A 22,993-nucleotide genomic window follows, 5' to 3' on the forward strand; every position below is an offset into this window, starting at 1 on the left:
TTTAATCAGTCTGGTTGTTATCCTTTAAAATACAACTGTATTTTTATAGCTTTGCATTCTGTCTTGGGAAAGCTGAAGAGGCTACCGTTTTGACTTGAGTCTGCAGCAAATAGGTCTCCAACTTGACACAGTGAAATGGCTGTTTAGAATAGATACCAAAGTTTATCAGCCTTTTTTTTCAGTATTATGACAGGACACTTAAATCAAACATGCAATTAGTCCATGCCCTGAGCGTCAGAGAAAGCAGTGAACCTTGAAAAAATTAATGCAACACAATACATGCTTATTTATATAGTTAATGTATGCATGTATATTCAATTTTTTATTCAGTTATATCATTGTTCATCCTCCTGTAAATAACAAATGTTTGCTAAAGAAGCAGAATGGCCTAGTGTAAAGACACAGGTCTAGAAGCCGGAGGACCTGGATTCTAATCTTGGCCCTGCCACTTGCCTGCTGTGTAACAGTGGGGAAGCCACTCAACTTCTCCATGCCTCAGTTTCTATATATGTAAAATAGGGATTCAGTTCTCGTTCTCCCTCCCTCTAAGACTGTGAGCCTCTTGTGTGACAAGGACTGTCTGACCTGATTATCTTGTGTCTACCCCAGTGATTAGAACAGTACCTGGCACATAAGCACTTAAGAAATACCACAGTTATCATCATTATTATTGTTGTTATTGTATCCCCTTATTTGATTTTAAGGCCTTTGAGGATTAAGAATATGGTGTGCTTCTGGACTTCTCTTCCAAGCACATAGTCTCCTTCACGGGCTCCTCCTCCCCCTCCCGTCCCCTTAGTGTAGGGGTTCCTCAAGGGTCAGTTCTTGGTCCCCATCTGTTCTGTATATTCACTCCCTTGGTGAACTCATTCGCTCCCACAGCTTCAACTATCATCTCTACACTGATGACACCCAAATCTACATCTCCACCCCCTGCTCTCTCTCTCTCTCTCTCCTTCCACGCTCGTATCTCCTCCTGCCTTCAGGGCGTCTCCATCTGGAAGTCTGCCTGCCATCTAAAACTCAACATGTCCAAGACTGAGCTCCTTATCTTCCCTTCCAAGCCCTGTCCTCTCCCTGACTTTCCGGATCTCCTTCTGGCACCTCAAACTGAACTCATCTTCCCTTCCAAATCTCCCACCCACCTAATTTTCCCATCATAGTTGATGTGCTATTATTCTTCCTGTCCCTGAAGCCTGCAACTTGGCACTATCCTCAACTGTGCCTGCTATTTAAACCCCTATATTTAGTCTGTCATGCAAATCCTACCAGTTTTTCTTCCACAACATTTTCAGGGTCTGCCCTTTTCTCTCTGTCCAAAAGTTGGTCCAGCTGTGTGTCATAACCTGGCTTAACTACTGCAACAGCTTCCTTGTATGGACTGGAAGGGGGAGAGACTGGAGACAGGTAGATTAGCAAGGAAGCTTCCAATTCATACTTCCCTCTGCTGCCCAGTTCATCTTTCTAAAATGTTCTGCCCACATCTACTCGCTTCTCATAAACCTATGGTTGCCCATTCCTGTTCACACCAAGCCAAAACTCCTACCCATTGGCTTTAAGGCACTCAGTGTGCCTCTGTACTACTTATGCACTCTCTTCTCCCATATGCTCTCGCTTATATCAATCAATCAGTGGTATTTGAGCGCTTACTACGTGCTTGGGAAAGTACAGTACAACGGAAATAGCAGACAGGTTCCCTGCCCATAGTGAGCTTACAGTCTCATTCCTTTCAAGGTAAGTCGATCAGTAGTATTTGTTGAATGCCTTGTCACTGCAGTAAGTGCTTGGGAGAGTACAGTAATTATTATTATTGTGGTATTTGTTAAGCATTTACTATGTGCCAAGCACTGGGGTTCATACAAGCTCAATCATATTTATTGATAATCGGTCCCTATCCCATGTGAGGGTTACAGACTAAGGAAAACAAGTATTGAATCCTCATTTAACAGATGAGAAAACTGAGGCACAGAGAAGTTAAGGCAACTTGTGCAAGGTCACATGATAGGCAGGTGTAGGAGCCGGGATTAGAACCCAGATCCTCTGCTCCCAGTCCCATGCTCTTTACACTAGGCCACACTGCATCCAGTAGAGGTAGTAGCCACAACTCCTGCCCTCAAGGACCTCATAGACTGTGCAGTGCCTCATTCTGATTTCTCCCTCCAGTCTCTTGCTCACTGCCCACCCCCCAAATTCCCTCCTCTTTCACATCCTCACAGCTCTTCCCTTCTTCAAGACACCTTCTGAATCCATCTCTTCCTGAAGGTCTTCCCTAGTTAATTTTTCATTCTCCAGTGTGTATTTTCTTTTCTTTCTTGGTCCCCATCCCCTGTATGCCACTTCAACAGTTACACGCCCATAAGCACTGAAGTACAGTAGTCACTCTGCTCCTGCTGATTATTGTTGTTGTTGTTGTTTGGGTTTCTCCATAGCTGTGATTGTGGCAGCTCCCAACTCCACTTTCTAACCCTGCTGTCTCTGGTTGACAGCAGCCGCATCTCATGCATCTTAGCTTTTTCAGTAGCTTGTTAGCGCTTCTTCCCTGGGAAACCCATCCATCTGTGACTTGTTGGCTATGTTATCTAGCATTTGAAACACAGCTGCCATGGAATGCTCACCTTGTTTGGGGGGCTTTCTCTAACCAATCTCTTCTAAATATTGAGGGATTTTTGTACTGTCAACCTCCTGGAGCACTACTAGATTGCACACTCCTTGCAGGTGGGGAATATCTGCCAATTTTCTTGTACCTTCCCAAGTACTTAGTACTATAGCCTGCACACAGTAAGGGCTCAGTGAATACCTTGGACACGAGTACACATAATAATAATATTGGTATTTAAGCGCTTACTATGTGCCAAGCACTGGACACATCTCACTAACTCCCGTATGTATCCACGTTTTCCTCTTCTTTCTATCTGTAAATTGTTTTTGTCTGCCACCAGTGCTAGATTGTAATCTTCTTGAAGGCAGGAATCATGTCAACTGAGCCTTTTGCTTATTCCACGCACTTAGTATAATGCCCTGCACGCATGCACTTAATAAATACTTTGGGTTGATATCTAGGTAACTCAGCAGGAGCAACGTTTGTTGAGCACCTGTGTGCAGAGACAGTATATAGGTGCTTGGGAATATACACTAGAAGTAAAAAAAAAAAAAAAAGTAAATGCTTATTGGCATAGGAAGTAGAGGGCTACATTGGCAAATATGGGTAGAGCCAGTTGAAATTTTGCAGCCTTGGAAATTTTTGGTGGGCCATAAGTTGTTTTTTTTTTCTTTTACAACTTTTTTGAAGGCTGGTTTAAATAATGTGCTGGAAAAAATTGAAAGTATAAAATGTAGGCCTTTTAACGTCCCAAATTTCAATTATATAAAGGTAAATATAAGTAGGAAAGCAGATCAAAGAGTTTTTACATCTTTATCACCAAGTTATAGTATTTACGTGTTTGAACTTGAATGATTTAAGGAAGCACACATTTTGGGCTACCTCTAGATTGTAACATTGTGGACCGGGAACTTGTCTACCAGCTCTGTTGCATTGTACTCTCCCAAGTGCTTAGTACAGTACCCGGCACACACTAAGTCCTCAATAAGTACTACTGATTGAGTAAAGTCCGTTGATCGATCAGACAGTTCTGTAATCTGGTTTATAGGATTTCACTTTTAGGGATTCAATGTTAATTTAAATCCAAAAGGAATTAGATGTTCTGCTATTCATTCAGTCGTATTAATTGAGCGCTTACTGTGTGCAGAGTACAGTACTAAGCGATTGCTATGTTGGAGTAGCGTTACCTTTTGTGCGTCTGTTTGCAAAGTACTGTAAAAATGTACTAAAAATTAACAATTGTCTGGATGGTGACCAGTATAAACTAATCAGAGTGCCCCCTCTAGTGTTTTAAAATTCTCTAAGCTACTATGTGTATATCAATCCCAGGAAGTCTTGGAAATCAAACTAGTCATTTTTTCCCTTAACATCTGGATGTCTTTTTTTTTTTTCCCCTAAAAGGTCATAAGAATTCTGGGTAGAGCGTGGAATTAGGGCCATAGAAAACATGGGAAAGGAAGAATAAATCCCTATTTCCACCTTTTAGAAATAGTTATTTTTAAAAGACCTGGAAAAGAGCCAAACTATGTAACTTTTTTCCACGTTTACATTTGTTTCTGAATTAAATGTAGCTTGAAGATATTTTGTTTTGGAACGATCTGTGCCATTAGATCTCATCTTGGCATTATAAAATAGCTTTCTCCAATTTTCTGAGAACAATAACTTTGCTATGATAGTTTTAGAAATGGAGCATATTTTCCTACTTAGTTTTACTACACTTAAATTTTAAAATTTGTTCTGTTCTCCTTTGGATGCTATTTAGCCATTGTACTTTGAGTCTATCAAGTTGGTATTTGTTTTTTACTGTAAGCTGGTAACTGAAACGAAAATATTTTACATGCTTCATGCACATTTCAGTATTTTTACTTGAAGAACTATAGGAAACAATGTCCTATAATTCCTTCCTTTACCACTCATCACAACAAAGATAGTCCTTTAACTGAGAGCTTCACAAAGGGGTTAAAAATAGGTCATTTATCATTTGACCTTAACCAAAAACTAGAGTCCTGAAAGCTTTAACATTAATAAGGATTCTAACAATATTTAATATGTATGTAATAACCAGAGTTAACTCGTATTGGCCTGTCTTGAAATGTATTAAACTGCCTAAATAAAAAAAATTGAGGTGGTCCTCAATAAGATTTCTAGGTTGAAATATTACAAGTGTAATTGTGGTTTTCAGTCAATTCTTGACCGCTTACTGTGTGCAGAGCCCCTTTCTAAGCACTTGTACTAAGAATACAGTATAATAGAGTTGGTAGACATCAGCCCTGCCTGCAAGGAGCATACATTCTAGCAGGGGAGATGGACATTAAAATAAATTACGGAGGGGGCCAGCAGCAGGGCGTCAGGATAAGTTCTGTGGGACCCAGGGGTGGCCTGAGTTTCAAAGTGCTTAAGGGGTAATCAATCAATCAGTCATATTTATTGAGTGCTTACTGTGTGCAGAGCACTTTACTAAGCGCTTGGGAAGTACAAAACGAAAACGAAAAAGAGCTTTCTTGCAGAGAAGACTAATGTGTAGGCCACACAGAATCATATCCACTGCTCTCTTTGATAAGCTTTGCAGTATACGGTAGAACATGGCCTGCTGTGTGCCTGGTACGTGCTGTTGAGTTTATATTTAATAATGTGTTTTTCAGTTATTAGGTTGAATCAAATTGTTTTGAAAGTAGGCTACCATATCAACTCTTTGGTATTATTTTTGTTTCCTCTACCTCCAAAATAGTTGAGGAGATCAGCTCATGTTTTTCTGGATTTACTTCCCAAGAGCTTTGTTGGTCAACCGCATTGTTACTTGACATTCCTCAAAAACTTCCACGGATGGTATTTAAATACATTGAGCATTTTTACGTTTTTATACAGTAACGAGATTTTAAGAAATTAAATGATTATTAGCTTTTTTCCCCAAAGATTTTTCTTTATAGGGTGGTGGTGTTGTTTCTGATTATTTTTCTCTGGAATGATTTGGATTCTTTTTCATTTGAGAGCCTATTTATGAGCGGCTAATTTGGAAACCAATTTTACCCCCAAAATTCCTATTTTCCCACAGACAAAAACCTCCATAAAAATGTATTTTAATTTGAACCAAAAATGAACATTATAGATGTTTTGCCATTCTCTAGAATGGTATGGATGTCACCAATTATAATATAATCACTCATCCACTAGCACTATCGTTTGGAAAAACTGTAGATTTGAGTTGGGCTCATTTATATGTCTACTTTCAAAGTGTTCATTAATGACCAGAGCGTTAAGCTTTTATGTGGCTTGTACTGTGAAGCTTATGCCATGTTTTTATATGATGAATTATTTCTCCCCTTGGGTGATATACCATTGGAACACTAGCACAGATGTAAGAATGTGAAATCAAGAGCCCTATCAATACATCTTTTTCCATATCCCTTTCTAATTTAAAATTTTTCTTAAAAAAATTTTATTTTTGATTACCTCTACCCTTTCAGGGACATTTTGGAAATTAAATAATGTTGACAATGAATACCCCCAACTAAGTACTTTCCAGTTTGGGTGATTGAGTTGCAATACACAAACCTGCCTACCAACCAGATCTGGTCAGAAGTCTAGCAACTTCGTTTTATCATAGACTCTGGCGGTTCGGCTCCAGTTTTAATTTGACCAAAAGCCATCTTTTTTTACTGGACATATTCCAACTCTAATGTAATCCCTAGTCTCTCATCTGTATTCTTGAAGGCTAATGGAATAGTTAAAATCTTCTTAAAGATAACTTAAATGCGTTGTATAGGGTCCTCAGGGTAGCTTCTGCACTAAAGATGTTTTCTCTCCCACCCTGTAGAGTTACCTCATTAGGACACCCAATAGTGTCATTATTAAGTTTTCATGTGTTCCTCAGTTTTGATGCTAATCTCTGTGTGTATGTGCAATTTTTTTTTCCTTTACAGCACCAACGTTGTTATGAATTATTCAGAGATCGAATCCAAGGTTCGAGAAGCAACCAATGATGATCCTTGGGGACCTTCCGGGCAACTCATGGGAGAGATTGCCAAGTAAGTGATAATTTGACTCAGCAGTGCAGAAAGGGAAGGCATAGCTTTAAACAGAAATGTAAAACTTGCCCCTGAAGTCAAGCCGTATTCCGCTTTCAGATGTGGCTTAATTTTGTGGCATCTCAGTAGATCCCAAACTCAGAAAATTGACGCGAGCCTGATAGTTCTAGTCCGTTTATGCCACAGGCTGTTTGTTAGTGTGGTGTGAGAAACTGTGGGATACAGAGATTTGAGGTGTTGGGGCCATTGCTGGCTTAAACGAGGGCTATTTCAAAGTTTAAATTCTTCTTTCTTGAGCCCAGATACTGGTGTTCACTTTTTAAGCATGGGTTTAGGGGTAGTTGCGTTAAAAAAAATAGTTAATATCTAGGGGAGCCGTGAATATCGTCGATTTTTTTTTTAGTATAAAATATAGGTAGAAATCGGTTTTATTTTAATTTTGTGAATTAACTCACTTTACTCGAGAAATACTTGAAGGCTTTTATTGTGGGAAAATCTAAGACAGACCAAGCCTGCCACCTACTGTCACAATTAAATTGCAGCAATAGCTTGCAATATCTTGCTCTATTTCTTAGGGCTACGTTTATGTATGAACAATTTCCAGAACTTATGAATATGCTGTGGTCAAGAATGTTGAAGGACAACAAGAAGAACTGGAGGAGAGTTTATAAGGTGTGGATGTGATTTAGCATGTTAAGATTTAACGCTCTGGTTGTGTGTTTGCTTCTGACAAAAAAAAATCTTTGAAACTTGTATACTATGATAAATCTGGAACTGCACTTCACACACTTTAATAGGAGAGACCATTAATATCGATAGGCAACCGTGGGAATTGTGCTTGTTTCATTTGTTATGTGTCCCTTTAGGAGCCGAGTGTAAAACTCAAAATGTGAAAGAAAATGTTGAATTAAGCCAATTCGGTAGCTAGTAATGCTATTAAATGTGGCAAATATTTTTATTTATATTTACTTTTATTATATGCCATTATGTAGTTAAGTTTTACTTTAACCTGTCAAAGGATAATCTAACCATAGTTACATAACATTTTCAAATGGAAACTTTCCATGTTAAGACTGTTGTGGTTTTATGATATTAATGCAAGAAAATTTTGCCTAATTTATACCGATGTACAATAATACTAACCATGAAAAGATGTAAAAATAAATGTTTTCTAAAATTATAGAGCATTTAAACCCATATAGAAACTACTGCGAATATTAAGATCAGATTTTACTTAAGTAAAATCTTAAACAAGTCTAAATTTGGATTATATAATTTTAATAGACTTGCTTTACAGGCTTAACTTTTTTAAGGAAAATGTCATTAAATGTAAATGCCAACTTCATTGAAATTTCTAGGGCACTATATAACCATTGTCATTTTAATCTAATTTTAATTTCACGATGTGATAATATGGTATCCTAAAATGAAACACTTATTTTTTGGGTTTTAAATGGAGCAATTGTTTTCTGTGTACTGAAAGTCAAATGAGTAATAGTACTATAACATGTAAATTCCAAAAGCTTTGAATAATTGGTAATCAGGTTTGAAACTCTGTAATTCAGTAATCTTATTTCAGCTAACAACCTGTTTCCAGACTAAATTGATTTTGGTTGCTAACTTTTAAAATTTTAAATAAACCAGGAGCAATTCATGATTTTTTAATTTATTTGTGTTTTATGGAAATACTCTTATTTGTACATTTTTTCCCAAAGAGCTACAAATATATCTTAAAATTGCTTTCATAGAAAAAATGCAAAAGTAGTCCTAGAAAATCATGTAATTGAAAATGCCGAAAGGCAGAATGTCTGTTCACTCTTTTCTTTCTTCTCACCTTCTAATTCTTGAAACAAAAACTTTAATTTTGTCACACTTAATAGAGGAGTCATTTTAATTTGCAGAACTGAAAGCATAACCGATCTGATTTAAAACATAAAAATTTTGATTTCTTTACAGTGTAACATCGCTATTGATGACCATACTTATTAAACTAGAATTTTTGTACTTTAAAAAATCACTTTAAGAAAAAGAATGCAGTTGAAGCTTTTATTCATGCAATCATAGATGCTTTGTATTTTTTATAGTCGTTGCTGCTCCTAGCTTACCTCATAAGGAACGGATCAGAGCGTGTTGTTACAAGTGCCAGAGAACACATTTATGATTTGCGATCCCTGGAAAATTACCACTTTGTAGGTGAGCATTAGAAAAATCTTATAAGCAAATTAAAACAGTAGTTGGGGTTGTCAGTCACCTGAACCAGCTTAGAAGCTTCTCCGCTCTAATTAGAATGTGACTGTTGCTGGTTGTGTGAAGAGTGCAGAATCCAAGACGTGGGACCCTAGAGTATTAATTAGTGAAGACAAGAACTTGCAGAAAAGACCGGCTAATAACAACAGAACCAACACAACATGAGTGTTCGGGTTTATATTAAAATATGCACTAGAGACTGGTCCCCTGTGGTGTCCATAAAGGAATAGCTTTAATCATATGGGAAGAAAAGGTTAGAGCTCGAAAACACACACATCTGTTTGAAGCTGCTGGGTTTTTTTTTTTCCTCCCACCAAATAATATTTACAGTGCAAAAGCAGCAAGGCCAGTGTGTGTTTTGAATGTGAAAAAGGCTAGAGAAAGAAGCAAATTTCAGTTCGTAGTGTAACCCAGTTGAAAGCACTTTAAAAATTCAGCTTTACAGCAAGACAGAATTCTAGCAGTTTCCAAAACGTACTAATAAAACTAAAGTATGTGACTGCTTTTTAGAAGTGTTAAAATTTGAATAAAATAATTTGCTTTTCACATTTTTTTTCTTTCTCACAAATAACATTTAAGTATATAAGCATCTCATGTTTTTATTGTTACTATTCCCTTTTAGTAGAGCGCTTAATATTTGAGACTTCTTATAGAATTGTGCTTCAGCTTTTTTTTTTTTTTTTGGCTTTTTGGAGCAGTGTAGTAGAGAATATCAAAACTGAGGTATCTCTGTTTTTGCTTATACCTTGTTTTGTGTTTTCTAAAGTTTCTTTTACTTTTCATAATGCAGATGAAAATGGCAAAGATCAGGGTATAAACATACGCCAAAAGGTGAAAGAAATGGTAGAATTTGCCCAAGACGATGATCGACTTCGTGAAGAGAGAAAGAAGGCAAAGAAAAACAAAGACAAATATGTTGGCGTTTCTTCAGACAGTGTCGGAGGATTCAGATACAGTGAGTACTGTGCCATCTTAAGCAAGATGTTGGAGAGAATATTTAGATTCCATATTATCATGGCGCTGCAGGCCTTTGCAAGAACAATAAAAATATTAGAGACAAAAGATATCTAGCAACAACTTAAAATCTTTTTACCTTTAAAGTGTATGTGACATTCAAGATGAATGTCAAGATGAATAATGGGAATCTTCTTATCCAGCTATCATCTAGGGAATAGGGGAAGCAAAGATGAATTTTTAATAATAAACTTAGAGACAATTATTCATCATCACCAACAGTTAGTAAAACCAGGACAGTTTAACCAATAAAGGTAGAGTCTGCTAATTGGAGTTTTATTCTAGAAACTAAATTTATATAAAAAAAATTGAATCCATTGATGAAGAAACCTCCTCTAGGAGGCCTTCCCTGATTAATCGCTCATCTTCCCACTCTGTTCCCATCGCCCTACTGCCTCTTCAGCATTTCTGCATCACTTAAGTACTCCAGACTGTAAGCTTGTTGTGTGCAGGGAATACAAATGCATATATATTATAAGCATTTATATTGTACTTTCACAAGTGCTTAGTACAATGCTCTGCACAGAGTGAGTGCTCAATAAATGTGATTGACTCGTGTATGAGCAGCTCACACACACACACACACACACTCTCACCCACTCTCCCCCCTCCCCCATTGTGCACTTTGTGCACTTTCTTTATATGCACAAAATATAGGTAGCACTTCCTCCTACCTATATTTTAGTATCTATCTCCACCATTTGGAAACTCCTTTAGGGCAAGGATCATGTCTCCTAAATCCTGAGAAGCAGACCTAATGGTAAGAACATGGGCCTGGTAATCAGAAGGATTTAACTAATCCCAGCTCTGCCACTTGTCTGCTGTGTGACCTTGGGCAACTCACTTAACATCTCTGTGCCTCAGCTACCTCATCTGTAAAATGGAGATTTAAACCGCGAGCCTCACGTGGGATATGGACTGTGTCTAATGTGATTGTTTTGCATCTACCCCAGTGCTCTGCACAGAGTTAAATGCTCAGGAAATGGAAGCAGCATAGCCAAGTGGCTATAGCACAGGCCTAAGGAGTCAGAAGAACCTGGATTCTAATCCTGGCTCTGCCACTTGTCTGCTCTTTGACCTTGTGCAAGTCGCTTCATTTAACCCTGCCTAAATTCCCTCATCTGAAAAAGTGGGGATTAAGACTGTGAGCCCCACCTGGAAAATGGATTAATAATAATAATAATAATAATGGCATTTGTTAAGCGCTTACTATGTGCAGAGCACTGTTTTAAGCGCTGGGGGGTGGATACAAGGTGATCAAGTTGTCCCACATGGGGCTCACAGTCTTAATCCCCATTTTGCAGATGAGATAACTGAGGCTCAGAGAAGTTAAGTGACTTGCCCAAGGTCACACAGCAGACGTGGCGGAGCTGGGATTTGAACCCATGACCTCTGACTCCAAAGCCCGTGCTTTTCTCCACTGAGCCACGCTGCTCCTCTGTGTTCAACCTGATGAATTTGTATCCATCCCAGCACTTAATACAGTGCCTGGCACACAGTAAGCACTTAATGAATGCCACAATTATTATTATTAAAAATGTGAAGTGTAGTGGGGAATTGGATCCCCTAGAACTTTTGTTTCTGCTGTCTTACCGAGGCCAAAGAAGGGAAGTAGACAAGGTCTTCATCTAAGAATAAATACATCTCGTTCACATACCTGCCCAAGGCAAATCTGCTACTAAATTAGGGGGGAAAAAAAAAGTAATTGAATCTGTCTTTCACAACCTGTCTTCATCTGGTACCTGATATGAGCCAGAAAATAAAATGGAGATTTATTCTAGGGAGTGTGTCTGTTCACATGTTGTGTTGTGTTGACTCTCCCAAGTGCTCAGTACAGTGCTCTGCCCACAGTAAGCACACAATAAATGTGATTGTTTTTACTTTTTGTCATAATACAGTACCGAAAGTTTGGATTTGGTCTATTGCAGGCAGGGTGATTTGACATGGGGTTGAATTCTGTGCTTGTATCCTTCTTGGCCTAACAGTACACTGATTGGTCTCTGCTGCCTGTTGTTGCTGACAACACTGTCTTCTCCCAGTCACCCTATCGATAGCTTGCTGGGATTAAGATGAGACAGTAGAGAAACAGAGATATACAAAAGATTCAAATGGTTCGTAAGGCCAAAGCGGACAGACTTTGTGTCTGTCAGACAGTGTCAGGGTTCCTGCAATGGTTCTCAGCCCTGGAATTATAATAGGTGGTGTTCTCATGTGCTCTGAATAATCCCAGGTACTGTAAATTAGGGGCAAAGTGTGAGGTGTGCCCCATTCAGATTGCACCCCAAAAGAATTGCATAGAGCATTGTCTTCCAAAATGTACTTCCCTTCGCAAAGACTAGATTCCACAAGAAAACAAATGCTTGATCTCAGAACCTTTAATCTACACATATGGTTCAGCACCACTGGCTCATTGTTCCCTAATCACAGACCTGTTACAGCTGTTTCATGGTATCAGTAATCATTCTAAGAGGGCCGTACTTGCTGTTGACTAAATTGTAGGTATTTATTTAAAATATTAGTGGTCCACTTCGATTTATTCACGACAGGACAAATAGGAACAATTCATCTCTGCTACATGTTCCCATGGGTTCCCTTACTGCCCTCTTGTAGGTCACAGATGAGCCAGCAGTTACCTACTCATCTCTAGTTTACAATTTTCTCAGTTAGACTGGGTAGAAATCACTAATGCCAGTGATTTGCCAGTGTCAGAATTCTTCCTTTGCCATTTTTTACTTTGTACTTCAAAAATTTAGCATATTTTTCCCTCTCTCAGCTAGAATATAAAGAATGTGTTGCCTGTAATTATTGTGGCTTATACCCTCTATTTCTTGGTTTGAAACTGTGGCAGAAAAATTCTCTTCTGTCAGAAAACATCATGTAAAATGTAATATTTACAACTTAAAATCAAAGCATATCAGAAATTTGACTTTTTTTTTCACGGACCCCAGTTCTGGAATTGTTTGTTCAGCAAAATAATTACGTAGGTCATTTTAAATATATATTATCAGAATTTACTATATGGGAATAGTTTAGTTTCTTAAATGAAAGTCTCACCAGATTTAATTCATTTGCCCTACTGTACTCCCCTTTATCTCTCAGCTCCTGGTGTAATTTGAATATCTAATAAAAAAAACCCCAAAACTTACATAAGAGATTTCAGAAATCAGACTATGGTATTTCTGATTTCTTTACTGTTTCATATGATACAGAATATCCATTGGGTATTTTCGCATTTCTTTTGTCACACATTTATGCCTGCACATCTTTTTCCAATCAAGTTTCATGCAGTCTAGGGAACTAAGTATTGAAATTTAAATAGGATTTTCAAGAGTTGTTTCCTAATATGAAAAAATAAAGTGTTGCTCATCATTCAGTATCTTTTACATAAGGACTCTGACAAATCTGCCATATTTGGTTTCCCATTTATAATAGTTTTTTTAAAAAAATCTGGATTTCTCTGCATTACAATGATGTTTAAAGTGTTTGTATAGATATTAAAGTAATGCATGATTTTTTTGTGAGGTGCAGTCATAGTTCCAGAATTTGTGACTTTGTTATTGAATGGGTATTTTCCAATTTTAAAAAACTGTAAAAAAAAATTTTTCCGACCATCATTCTTCTCTAAGACCATTAGTAATGGCTAACTACTTGGTTTGTGTTTTAGTTTCCCGTTTCTTGTTTTCTGTAGAAGATTTAGGCCTACCTAAACCTTGAAGTCAGATATTAATTACTCAGGGATGTATTATTCACTTTATGGGTTTTGGCCTGTACTCTTGCTTGCTTGGCCTGCTTTTTATCTTTCGGTGCTCATTAGCTCCAATATCTGAATGTATAACTGTCCGTCATGTTTGAAGGTGATGCTGTAGACACTGGGCTTTAACAGTGCAAATGTTGCTGGAGGACAATCTATACTCACATAAAAATAAAATATAGCAGGATTTTTTTTTTCCTTTTAATCCATTAGACAAACATTCCATCCCTTTGTAGGTTTGCCCAGCCAGCAATGGCTGTGCAGGGGTGTAATGCCGTCTCCAGCCAGCCATTTTCAGAAGGCTTTAGGTTAGCATTTGGAGAGAGGAAAAAAAGTGGACAGACATTGACAGGAAATGCACTTGAGTTGTTTTTGCACTAGTGATGATGGTTTTCCCTGAGCCACAGCATGGCACAGTGGATAGAACAGCGGCTTGGGAGTCGTAAGGACCTGGGTTCTAATCTTCACTGCACCACCTGTCTGCTGTGTGGCCTTGGCCAAGTCTGTGCTTCAATTACCTCATCTGTAAAATGGGAATTAAGACTGTGAGCCCCATGCAGAACAGGGACTGTGTTCAACCCGATTTGCTTGTATCCATCCCAGTGCTTAATACAGTGCCTGGCACATAGTAAGCACTTAACAAATACCACAATTATCATTATTATTATTATTACTCTCTTGCTGGGTTCCCTGGTAGCTAGTAGCAGACATAGTTGAGATGTCTCAGAGTAGCAGATGCTACCCTAGCAGATGGACAATCTCCGTAAGAAAATCAGCAGCAGAAATTACTGTTACTCCATTAGCTTCTTAAGCTGTTACTGAGCGTGGTTCTTGTGATGGTTTTATTTAGGGTTAATTGAGGTATTTTGTTAGCTGTTTGACAAGTTCGGAAGTTAACAATTACAAGAAGAACAAAGATACGCCCTTCTATCCCAAAAACGATGCAATCCAAACCACATCATCAAAAAATCAAACCAAACAAAAATTCCATGCACATAATTTTTATAAAGACAGAAAAGCCCTCTTTGTAAAGGTCCAATTCATAGATTTTCTTACTTTAAACAGCCAAACTTCAGGTATGTATAGTGTCCTATTCAGGCATTTTAGCACCTGCTCCAAGGACAGGAAGGGAACGTGAGAAAAACTGCCACTCGGGTGTTGATTTCTGATTTTCCAAAGCTTAACACAACACAAGATGTACCTCATCCTCTCTCTGCTGACCCCATGTCAAGTTTCAGATAGGTTTTTGGGGAGTCAGTTTTGCTCCCTGGTTTCGGGACATTAAAGTTTTGCCTTACGAACAAAGATTCAGGATAAATGCTAGGAGTTAACAGTGTACGTATTGTGATTACTGCACTCAGATGCTTAAAACTTGTGAAATCTTTTTTCAATAAATGGCAAACTATTCAGAAATATGTACTACATAAGCATGGCAAAACTAGAAAACTTTATTTCTGGTTTGCTTTTTGAGATTGTGTTGATTTTTGTCTTCTGTGCTTTTCTTCTCAACAGCATTTTAAAGTACTGTGGTGTGCTGTGCATTAAGGTTGTGTAAGTTTTCATAAACAAAAGATTTTGATTCTGCATTCCTGCAACTTAATGACTGGCATTACATGCTGTGCCTTGCTGTAATTGTGTTGATTCAGCACTGTAGGATCTTTGAAAACTTGTAAGGTAGCAGTTTTGTAAGAGGAAAAGCTCTAGAAGTAAGGTTTGGGAGCATTTTTGAATTTAATGTCTTTAGCCTGGCTTGTGTTTTTAATGCATTATACAGGTGAGAGATACGATCCCGAGCCCAAGTCAAAATGGGATGAGGAGTGGGATAAAAACAAGAGTGCTTTTCCATTCAGCGATAAATTAGGTGAACTGAGTGATAAAATTGGAAGCACAATTGATGACACCATCAGCAAGTTCCGAAGGAAAGACAGAGAGGACTCTCCAGAAAGGTGCAGGTATAAACATTTTGTCTTCTGAGTTTATTTGGAAGGGCTCTTGTGTATTCCAATTTTGTGGTTTTAAAAGCAGTATGCACATATATGCACCCTTTGGTATGCATTTATTCATGTGACCCATTAATTTTCCTGCAAAAAAAAATTTCCTTGTAATGTGGTAAGACTCACCACATTGTGTGTTGCAGCAGGTTGTATTATCCTTTGTTGTGAAATGATCAAATGCTTCCATAACTTCCTAAGAAATCACTGCCGAAGAGTTAGTGTATCACAAGCTTACTGAAATAATTCCCCTGATTGATAGGAATTGAGCCATCTTGTTTTGTTAATCGTCATACGATTTGGAGAAAAAAAATATCAGTAATAAACTAGTATAGTGGAAAAATTAAATATTAAAAAATAATTGGCATGTATGACTTGTCACAAGAAGAGTGAAAAAATATCTGAAATCAGTAAAGTCATCTACAGGGTATAGAATTCAATTTTCATGTATCACACTCTCAGCGTGGCTCAGTGGAAAGAGCACGGGCTTTGGAGTCAGAGTTCATGGGTTCGAATCTCGGCTCCGCCACTTGTCAGCTGTGGGGCCTTGGGCAAGCCACTTAACTTCTCTGTGCCTCAGTTACCTCATCTGTAAAATGGGATTAAGACTGTGAGCCCCACGTGGGACAACCTCATCACCTTGTATCCCCCAGCGCTTAGAACAGTGCTTTGCACATAGTAAGCGCTTAATAAATACCATTATTATTTAATCATAGAATCTTAAATCTAGATTAACAAGACAGTATAAAAATCATTAACATTTATTAAAAGGTATTAAATTTATTAACAGCCTTTATTTCTTTTCATAATGTATTCCATTCATTTATAAGGTTTCTCTTTAGGTGTATCCAAAAAAATGAATCAAATCTGAGGTTTCTAATCTGTGTGTGTGCTGTGCAGATTCCGTAGTATTTGGTCATGTTACACTTTTTCAGCATATTTCTTGATCTTTCAAAGACTGCAGTGGGTATTTTTTTTATTCTTGACCTGAATCTACATGAGGCGAACCTAACCTCTGCCACCAAATTAACATTTAATAGGGATTGTTCATCGTATGAACCACCAATCCATCTCACTTCTGAGCCTCCCCAAAGTCACTGACCTTAGCGTGTTCACTAAATTCATCATACGTCTCAGGTCTTTCCATTTAGCCTTCCACTGCCATCCAACTCAAGGAAGGATGCTGTCTTTAAAAAATTAGAACACTTAAACAACACAAAAAAATTCCCTCCCAAAGGGAGGAAAAGAAGTGATCAACCAGTGGTGCTCTAACTCTCTGCTGTTCTCTCACATTTTACTCTATCCCATTTTCTTCCTGGAACTTCTGCCTCACAGATGAGACTGTGAAGAGAAAATTCAAGAGGGTTTGAGTTCCTTGGCTGTTGTCAGAAGAAGGAAAAAAGAGGAGCTTTAGCAAAAGAATGGTTGCATAGGATAAAACACGTATTGGAGAGGGAGGAGGTGGAGGATGGAAGAAGATAAACCCTTCTCAAAGGTTAATGGGCTCCCAGCAACTTTTCTGATGTGGAAAGGAGGAAGAAAACCAATGAGAGGCAGCCACTAGCGATATTTAAAAAAGTAAAACTTGAGGGAGAAGGGGGGAGCTGGAAGAAAATACTTTGCACTTAAGAGCAAGTCTTTTGCCAGGGCTGTCTGTACGGATGGTTGTATTTGTGTTGTGTGACCAAGAAAAGCCCACACTTAGAAAAACTCTGCTGTAGAGACTTGGGGAAAAAAAACACCAAACCATTTGTTGATGAGAATATTCATGTTTATCTAGGATATTCTTATCATTTTCATATTGTTTATAATTTTAAGTGGGTGTCCCTCCCTGTCACATACAAATAATTATTTAGGAGCTTTCCACTGCTCCCTAAGTGTGGAGTATGGATTTCCTTGGAATTAGTAAGATGGCACTATTAAGGCTCGTTGCTTTTTTTTTTCCCTTTTTAAATACCTTCAGTGATAGCGATGAGGAAAAGAAAGCAAGAAGAGGTAAATCTCCGAAAGGTGAATTTAAAGACGAAGAGGAGACTGTAACAACAAAGCATATCCATATTACCCAGGCCACAGAGACAACCATGATCAGACACAAACGCACAGCAAATCCTTCTAAAACAATTGATCTTGGAGCAGCAGCACATTACACAGGAGACAAAGCAAGTCCAGATCAAAATGTCGCAACTCACACCCCGCAGTCTTCAGCAAAGGTGAGATTGGCAGCACATATTTTCACTATCCTTGTAAACCATTGTCAGGACAACTATTTTAATGGGATTAGCCTGACCAAATCTCAGTCAGTCACATAAACTGGGGGGATCCTGCCACAGATTACCCAGAGTCATTAATAATAGAACATTTCTTAGCAAAAAAAAAAAAAAAAATGTCTGATTACTCTCTTTCCATGAATGCAGTTGTAGTACTTGTTTGGGAAAGTTTGTTAACCAGACAATAATGCAAAAACTTACTCCATGTGACCAAAGCTTCCTTTGGTTTCCTACCATTCCTATCTCTACTAGTAGAACCATGTTATGATCACTCTGTTGAGATTTCATCTCAAGGTTTGGTGAATGAAAAGCAAAATGAACAAATGGTTGAGAAAAGCATTGTATTCAACATAAAAATTGGATCTAAAAAGGGAGGTTTACAGTATCTTTCCACAAATAAATGCCTCACTCTGTGCCCATACGTGGCCAGACCCATAGTAAAAATGTGCATCTTGCAAAATGAAGTTCATCCACATAGGTGATATTCTGGTATTCTGCCCAGTGTTCTGCATTTCTGCTTCCTCTCTTTCGTTAGCTGGTCCCCTTCTGCCACTGACTTTCTGTGTGATCTCGGGCAAGTCACTTAACCTCTCTGTGCCTCAGTATTCTCATCTATTCTTAGTTCCCTCGGTACCCTGACTCTTTTTAGATTGTGATCCCCATGTGGGAAAGAGACTCTGTCTTTTTTTCTATCCCAGTGTGTAGCACATAGTAGGTGCTTAATAAATGCCATTATTATTTTCTAACTCCCATTTTGGGATAAAATGTCGCTTGGTTTGGATTATTGGTGGCCAGTTGTGGTTTGCCTAATATACTTAGTAAACATCTTAAATTATGCTGATGGGGGTAGTACTAGAAATCAAAGATTTTAAAAAAGCAACAAAACAACCGTTACAGCTGCACTTCAGTTTTACAAAGGAAACAAAAGTGTCCATCTGGAAAAGTAAAAAGCATTGACAATTTTACATGATAGTAGTTACCCAAAAAAAACCTATGATATTCCTTTGATTTCCAATATTGAGTTCTGTGCCTAGTAGACACTCAGACATTCCTAAGAGAGATGAATGATTTCAAATTACTGCTTTTTATTCTTGCATTTAAGAGCCAAAGTAAGTGTCTCTTGTTCAGAATCATCCGTACTTTAAAATAGCATAAAAACACCTTTGGCTTTGTATTTTGTTGATCGAATATGTATTTTACTTAGCCTCACTCACTCCAATGAGAAGTGTTATTGTTTTCGATGAAAAATTCCTATGACTGTTCTAAGTGGTCAGTTTTTAAACAAGGTACAGTAATTTCCTGGGACAAAATCCTTCTCTTAAGGGGAGATAGGCATAAAATATACACAAATAGAATAATCAAAATGCTATTACAACAATGAATTTACTTTCAGTAATACTCTTTTTGCTACTAATCTGTTCCTGCAAAATCAGTAATAAGTTGTGATGAAATATATCTTACCGTGACTGTCTTTAATGCCTAAAGTAATAGTTCTGTATTTGGCGTGAAAGTTTAGGTCCAGAAGGCCTGGCCACACATAAAAATGGACAAATAAATTATTGCAGTGTAGATTAAGAATAATCGTCAGTGGACCTATAGCTGTGATGTATTTTATAGAATACTCTCTAGTCTTAAGAGGGGAGAAGAATACCCAAGAAAATATCAAATATCCTGTATTTCAAGTTTGCTGTTGTGGAAATATTCAGCTGCTGCTTTTATTTAAAATGTGTGTATTTGGAAATAATGCCCACAGATTATTTTCCTTAAAGCAAGGAGACTGATGCTGGAGTGCTTGGACCAGCGTTATGGCTGTTAGATGAAGAGGAGTGCTGAGTGCTTTAAGGAAAATAAATTCCAGACTTGTAGTTTTGGCTAGAGTGAGGTTTTGCAACTACCCACTTGTAAGCTAGTGAAAGTCAGCCAGTGAAGGCCGGCCTTTTCCCACTAGCACATCAGCATCTGGCTGTGACTTGGAAACCAGTGCCCAACTCCAGGATCCAAATGCATGTGAGTCCTAGTCAATAAAAAGTACGTATTGTGCCCTTACTCTGTGCAGACCACAGTACTGTTTGAGAATGTTCAACATATATCTATCATACGTAACTCTTGCCAGCTCAGGAAGGAAGTACATTATAGTGGATCCAAAATGGCTATGTAGCTGCCCAGGCAGTGGCTAAGCAACCCTGATGTGACAGTAGCTGCACACAACCACAGCTCCTTAGGGAGCTCTCTGAATGTGCTCCACTCACTTCCCTGAGCTCTCCTTTTGTCTTCTGCTCTGTGGATGTGTCCAACAACATTGTATATGTTTATAGTAGCTGGCCTTCATTTTCAAAGATGCCCAAACTTTAAAACGCTGCCAGTGCTGGTGCTAGCGTACCTGTTTGTCCATGTATTTAAAAGTGTTTGAAAAATATGTGACCCGTTCCACATTTTGAAAGGGTGGAAGGTTACTTTCAAAGGTCATAGCAGTATTGCAATATCATAAAGTTTATAATTTGTGGATCTCTTTTTAGGTTTCAGCAGTGCCTGGGAGCAAATCATCTGGTGACCTGGTCGATCTGTTGTTTGATGGCAATAGCCAACCTACAGGTAAAGTTACTGTTTTTCAAATCCAACGTCCACAATGTTTAAGGGATTAAAATTGGATTTATAGAGCTGTTTGAGTGTTTCAAAGACAGAAGTGAAGTTTCTCCTTGATGTGGTGGGGGGTGGTCAACAATTGGAGTTTTTGAGGAATGGGAAGTAAGTAAGAACTACATTTTTAAAAAGCATTCTGGGTAGCAGAGAAGTGTGGACTAGAAAGGGAAGAGACTGCAATCAGGGAGGTCAGCAAGGAGGCTAATGCAGGAGTCAAGCTGGAGTGCTTGAACCAGTGTTGTGGCTGTTAGATGAAGAGGAGATAGGGATATAATAATAATTATGGTATTTGTTAAGCGCTTACTGTGTGCCAGGCACTGTACTAAGCTCTGGATCTTCAGTGGAGTGCTGAAGATCCACCCTACCATTACATTTCCTCTCCCTCATAGGAGATGCTCTTTGGCTTAGTGGATAGAGCACGGGCATGGAAGTCAGAAGGTCATGGGCTCTAGTTTTAGCTCCACCACATATCTGCTGTGTGACCTTGGGTGGGTCACTTCATTTCCCTGTGCCTCAGTGACCTCATCTGTAAAAGAGTGTGAGCCCTGTGTGGGACAGGGACTGTGTCCAACCTGACTAACTTGAGTCTACCCCAGTGCTTAAAACAGTGCTTGGTACATAGTAAGCACTTAACAAGTATCATAAAAAATAGATTCCTATGCCCATTGCCCCCACCAATATTCCAATCCTTTAACTTCCTCCTGCAGCCCTCAGAGACTCCTCCTCCCTTGCACCCAGTGACCTCATCAACTACTTTATTAAAATTAAAACCATTAGACTGTGAGCCCACTGCTGGGTAGGGACTGTCTCAATATGTTGCCAACTTGTACTTCCCAAGCGCTTAGTACAGTGCTCTGCACACAGTAAGCGCTCAATAAATACGATTGATTAGGCATGAGCCCACTCTCCCCCCAAGTTCCCTTCTGCCCCTTCCCAAACATCTCTCGAGGTCTCCCACCTCCTTTCAAAGTCATTCCCTCTACCTGTGCCTCCGTCCCTCTCATATTCTATAAGCACTTGTTCCAATTCTTCTTTTTTCCCTGTCCATTGTCATTCACTTCCTAGTGGTCTCTCCCTCTCCTTCAAATGTAGTGAAGTCTCACCCATACTAAAAAAAGCTTTTTTGTTCCACTACACCTCTAGCTATCACCTTATTTCTCTGTTCCCGTTCCTGGCCAAACTCCTGTGTGCAAACTCCTTTTGACTGATCAGTTACTCTCTGTATACACCCATTTTGACCCACTACAATTAGGTTTCTGCCCCCTTCCCTCAATTGTGATTGCACCCTCCAAGGTCACCAATGACTTCTTCCTTGCCAAAACTAATGGTCTTCTCAGTCCTAACCCTGTTTGATCTCAGGTGCTTACTGTAGACTGCTCCCTCATCCTGAAAGCACTTCCTAATCTTGGTCTCACCAATACAGTTCTAATACGGTTTTCCTCCCACTTCTGGCCACTCTTTCTTAATCTCTCTTGCAGGCTCCTCCTTTGCCTCTTCCCCCAACTGTGAGCATCCCTCAAACCTATACTGTAAGTCCCTTACTATTTTCCGTGTACTACTCCCTCTTAAAATGTATCCACTCAGTGGCTTCACCCATCAGCTCTATGTGGCTGATTCTGTGAAGCATCATCCCACTTCAAATCTGCCACATTAGCGTTCTCCTCATTTTCGGGGTCCTTCTGAATCCAGGTCATTACATTTTTCTACATTATTTGCTTAGTGCTTGTCTTTGAAGCAGAGAAGCAGCGTGGCTCAGTGGAAAGAGCACGGGCTTGGGAGCCAGAGGTCATGGGTTCTAATCCTGGCTCCGCCACTTGTCAGCTGTGTGACTTTGGGCAAGTCACTTAACATCTCAGGGCCTCAGTCTCCTGTTCTGTAAAATGGGGATTTAGACTGTGAGCCCCACGTGCGACAACCTGATCACCTCGTATCCCCCCCAGCACTTAGAACAATGCTTCACACATGGTAAGCACTTAACAGATGCCCTTATTATTATTATTATTATTATTATTATTATTATTATTATTATTATTAGGTACTTTTTCCTATTTGTAAATTATTTCATTGGTTTTACCAGTGAGATTTTGAAACTCATTTTGGTCAAGGGTTGAGATCTTCTAACTTCATTGTTCTCTCCCAAGTACGTAGCACACGTACTACGTGTTACTACATGTGCTACGTTTAATTGAAATCCATGCACAAACCATGCTTGCAAGGTACAAGCCGTTTCCTTAAAAACAAGTCATTTGTGATTTAAATGGTCATGGAGCCAACTAAATGTAAGCACCAAACCAACAATGTGGAGGATTTAAGCAAAAACATAATTTTGGGATTTCTTTATGATTAGTTCCAGGTCAGTGGGCCAATGCAGGCATTTAATTGACCCAAAACATTTTAAACTTCTTGTCTTCCCTAAGCCATATTTCATCATCATGAGAAGCAGCCTGGTTTAGTGGAAA

At 38.7% G+C, this 22,993-nt stretch overlaps 1 protein-coding gene across 3 annotated transcripts in view; it reads left to right on the top strand.

The window, feature by feature from the left end:
* CLINT1 (clathrin interactor 1) overlaps window positions 1-22,993 on the top strand; it is a 77,577-nt gene that overhangs the window by 36,248 nt on the left and 18,336 nt on the right. For 2 of the 3 annotated variants that reach the window (XM_038772019.1, XM_038772021.1), the window contains exons 2-8: window positions 6,520-6,624; window positions 7,200-7,296; window positions 8,709-8,817; window positions 9,662-9,826; window positions 15,411-15,588; window positions 17,591-17,837; window positions 20,411-20,486. In XM_038772019.1, coding sequence (XP_038627947.1) covers window positions 6,520-6,624; window positions 7,200-7,296; window positions 8,709-8,817; window positions 9,662-9,826; window positions 15,411-15,588; window positions 17,591-17,837; window positions 20,411-20,486 — 977 coding nt within the window. The remainder of the gene's footprint in view (window positions 1-6,519; window positions 6,625-7,199; window positions 7,297-8,708; window positions 8,818-9,661; window positions 9,827-15,410; window positions 15,589-17,590; window positions 17,838-20,410; window positions 20,487-22,993) is intronic. The other variant, XM_038772020.1, reaches the window with a different exon arrangement.

Source organism: Tachyglossus aculeatus, chromosome X1 (assembly GCF_015852505.1).
Source record: "Tachyglossus aculeatus isolate mTacAcu1 chromosome X1, mTacAcu1.pri, whole genome shotgun sequence".
NCBI lineage: Eukaryota > Metazoa > Chordata > Mammalia > Monotremata > Tachyglossidae > Tachyglossus > Tachyglossus aculeatus.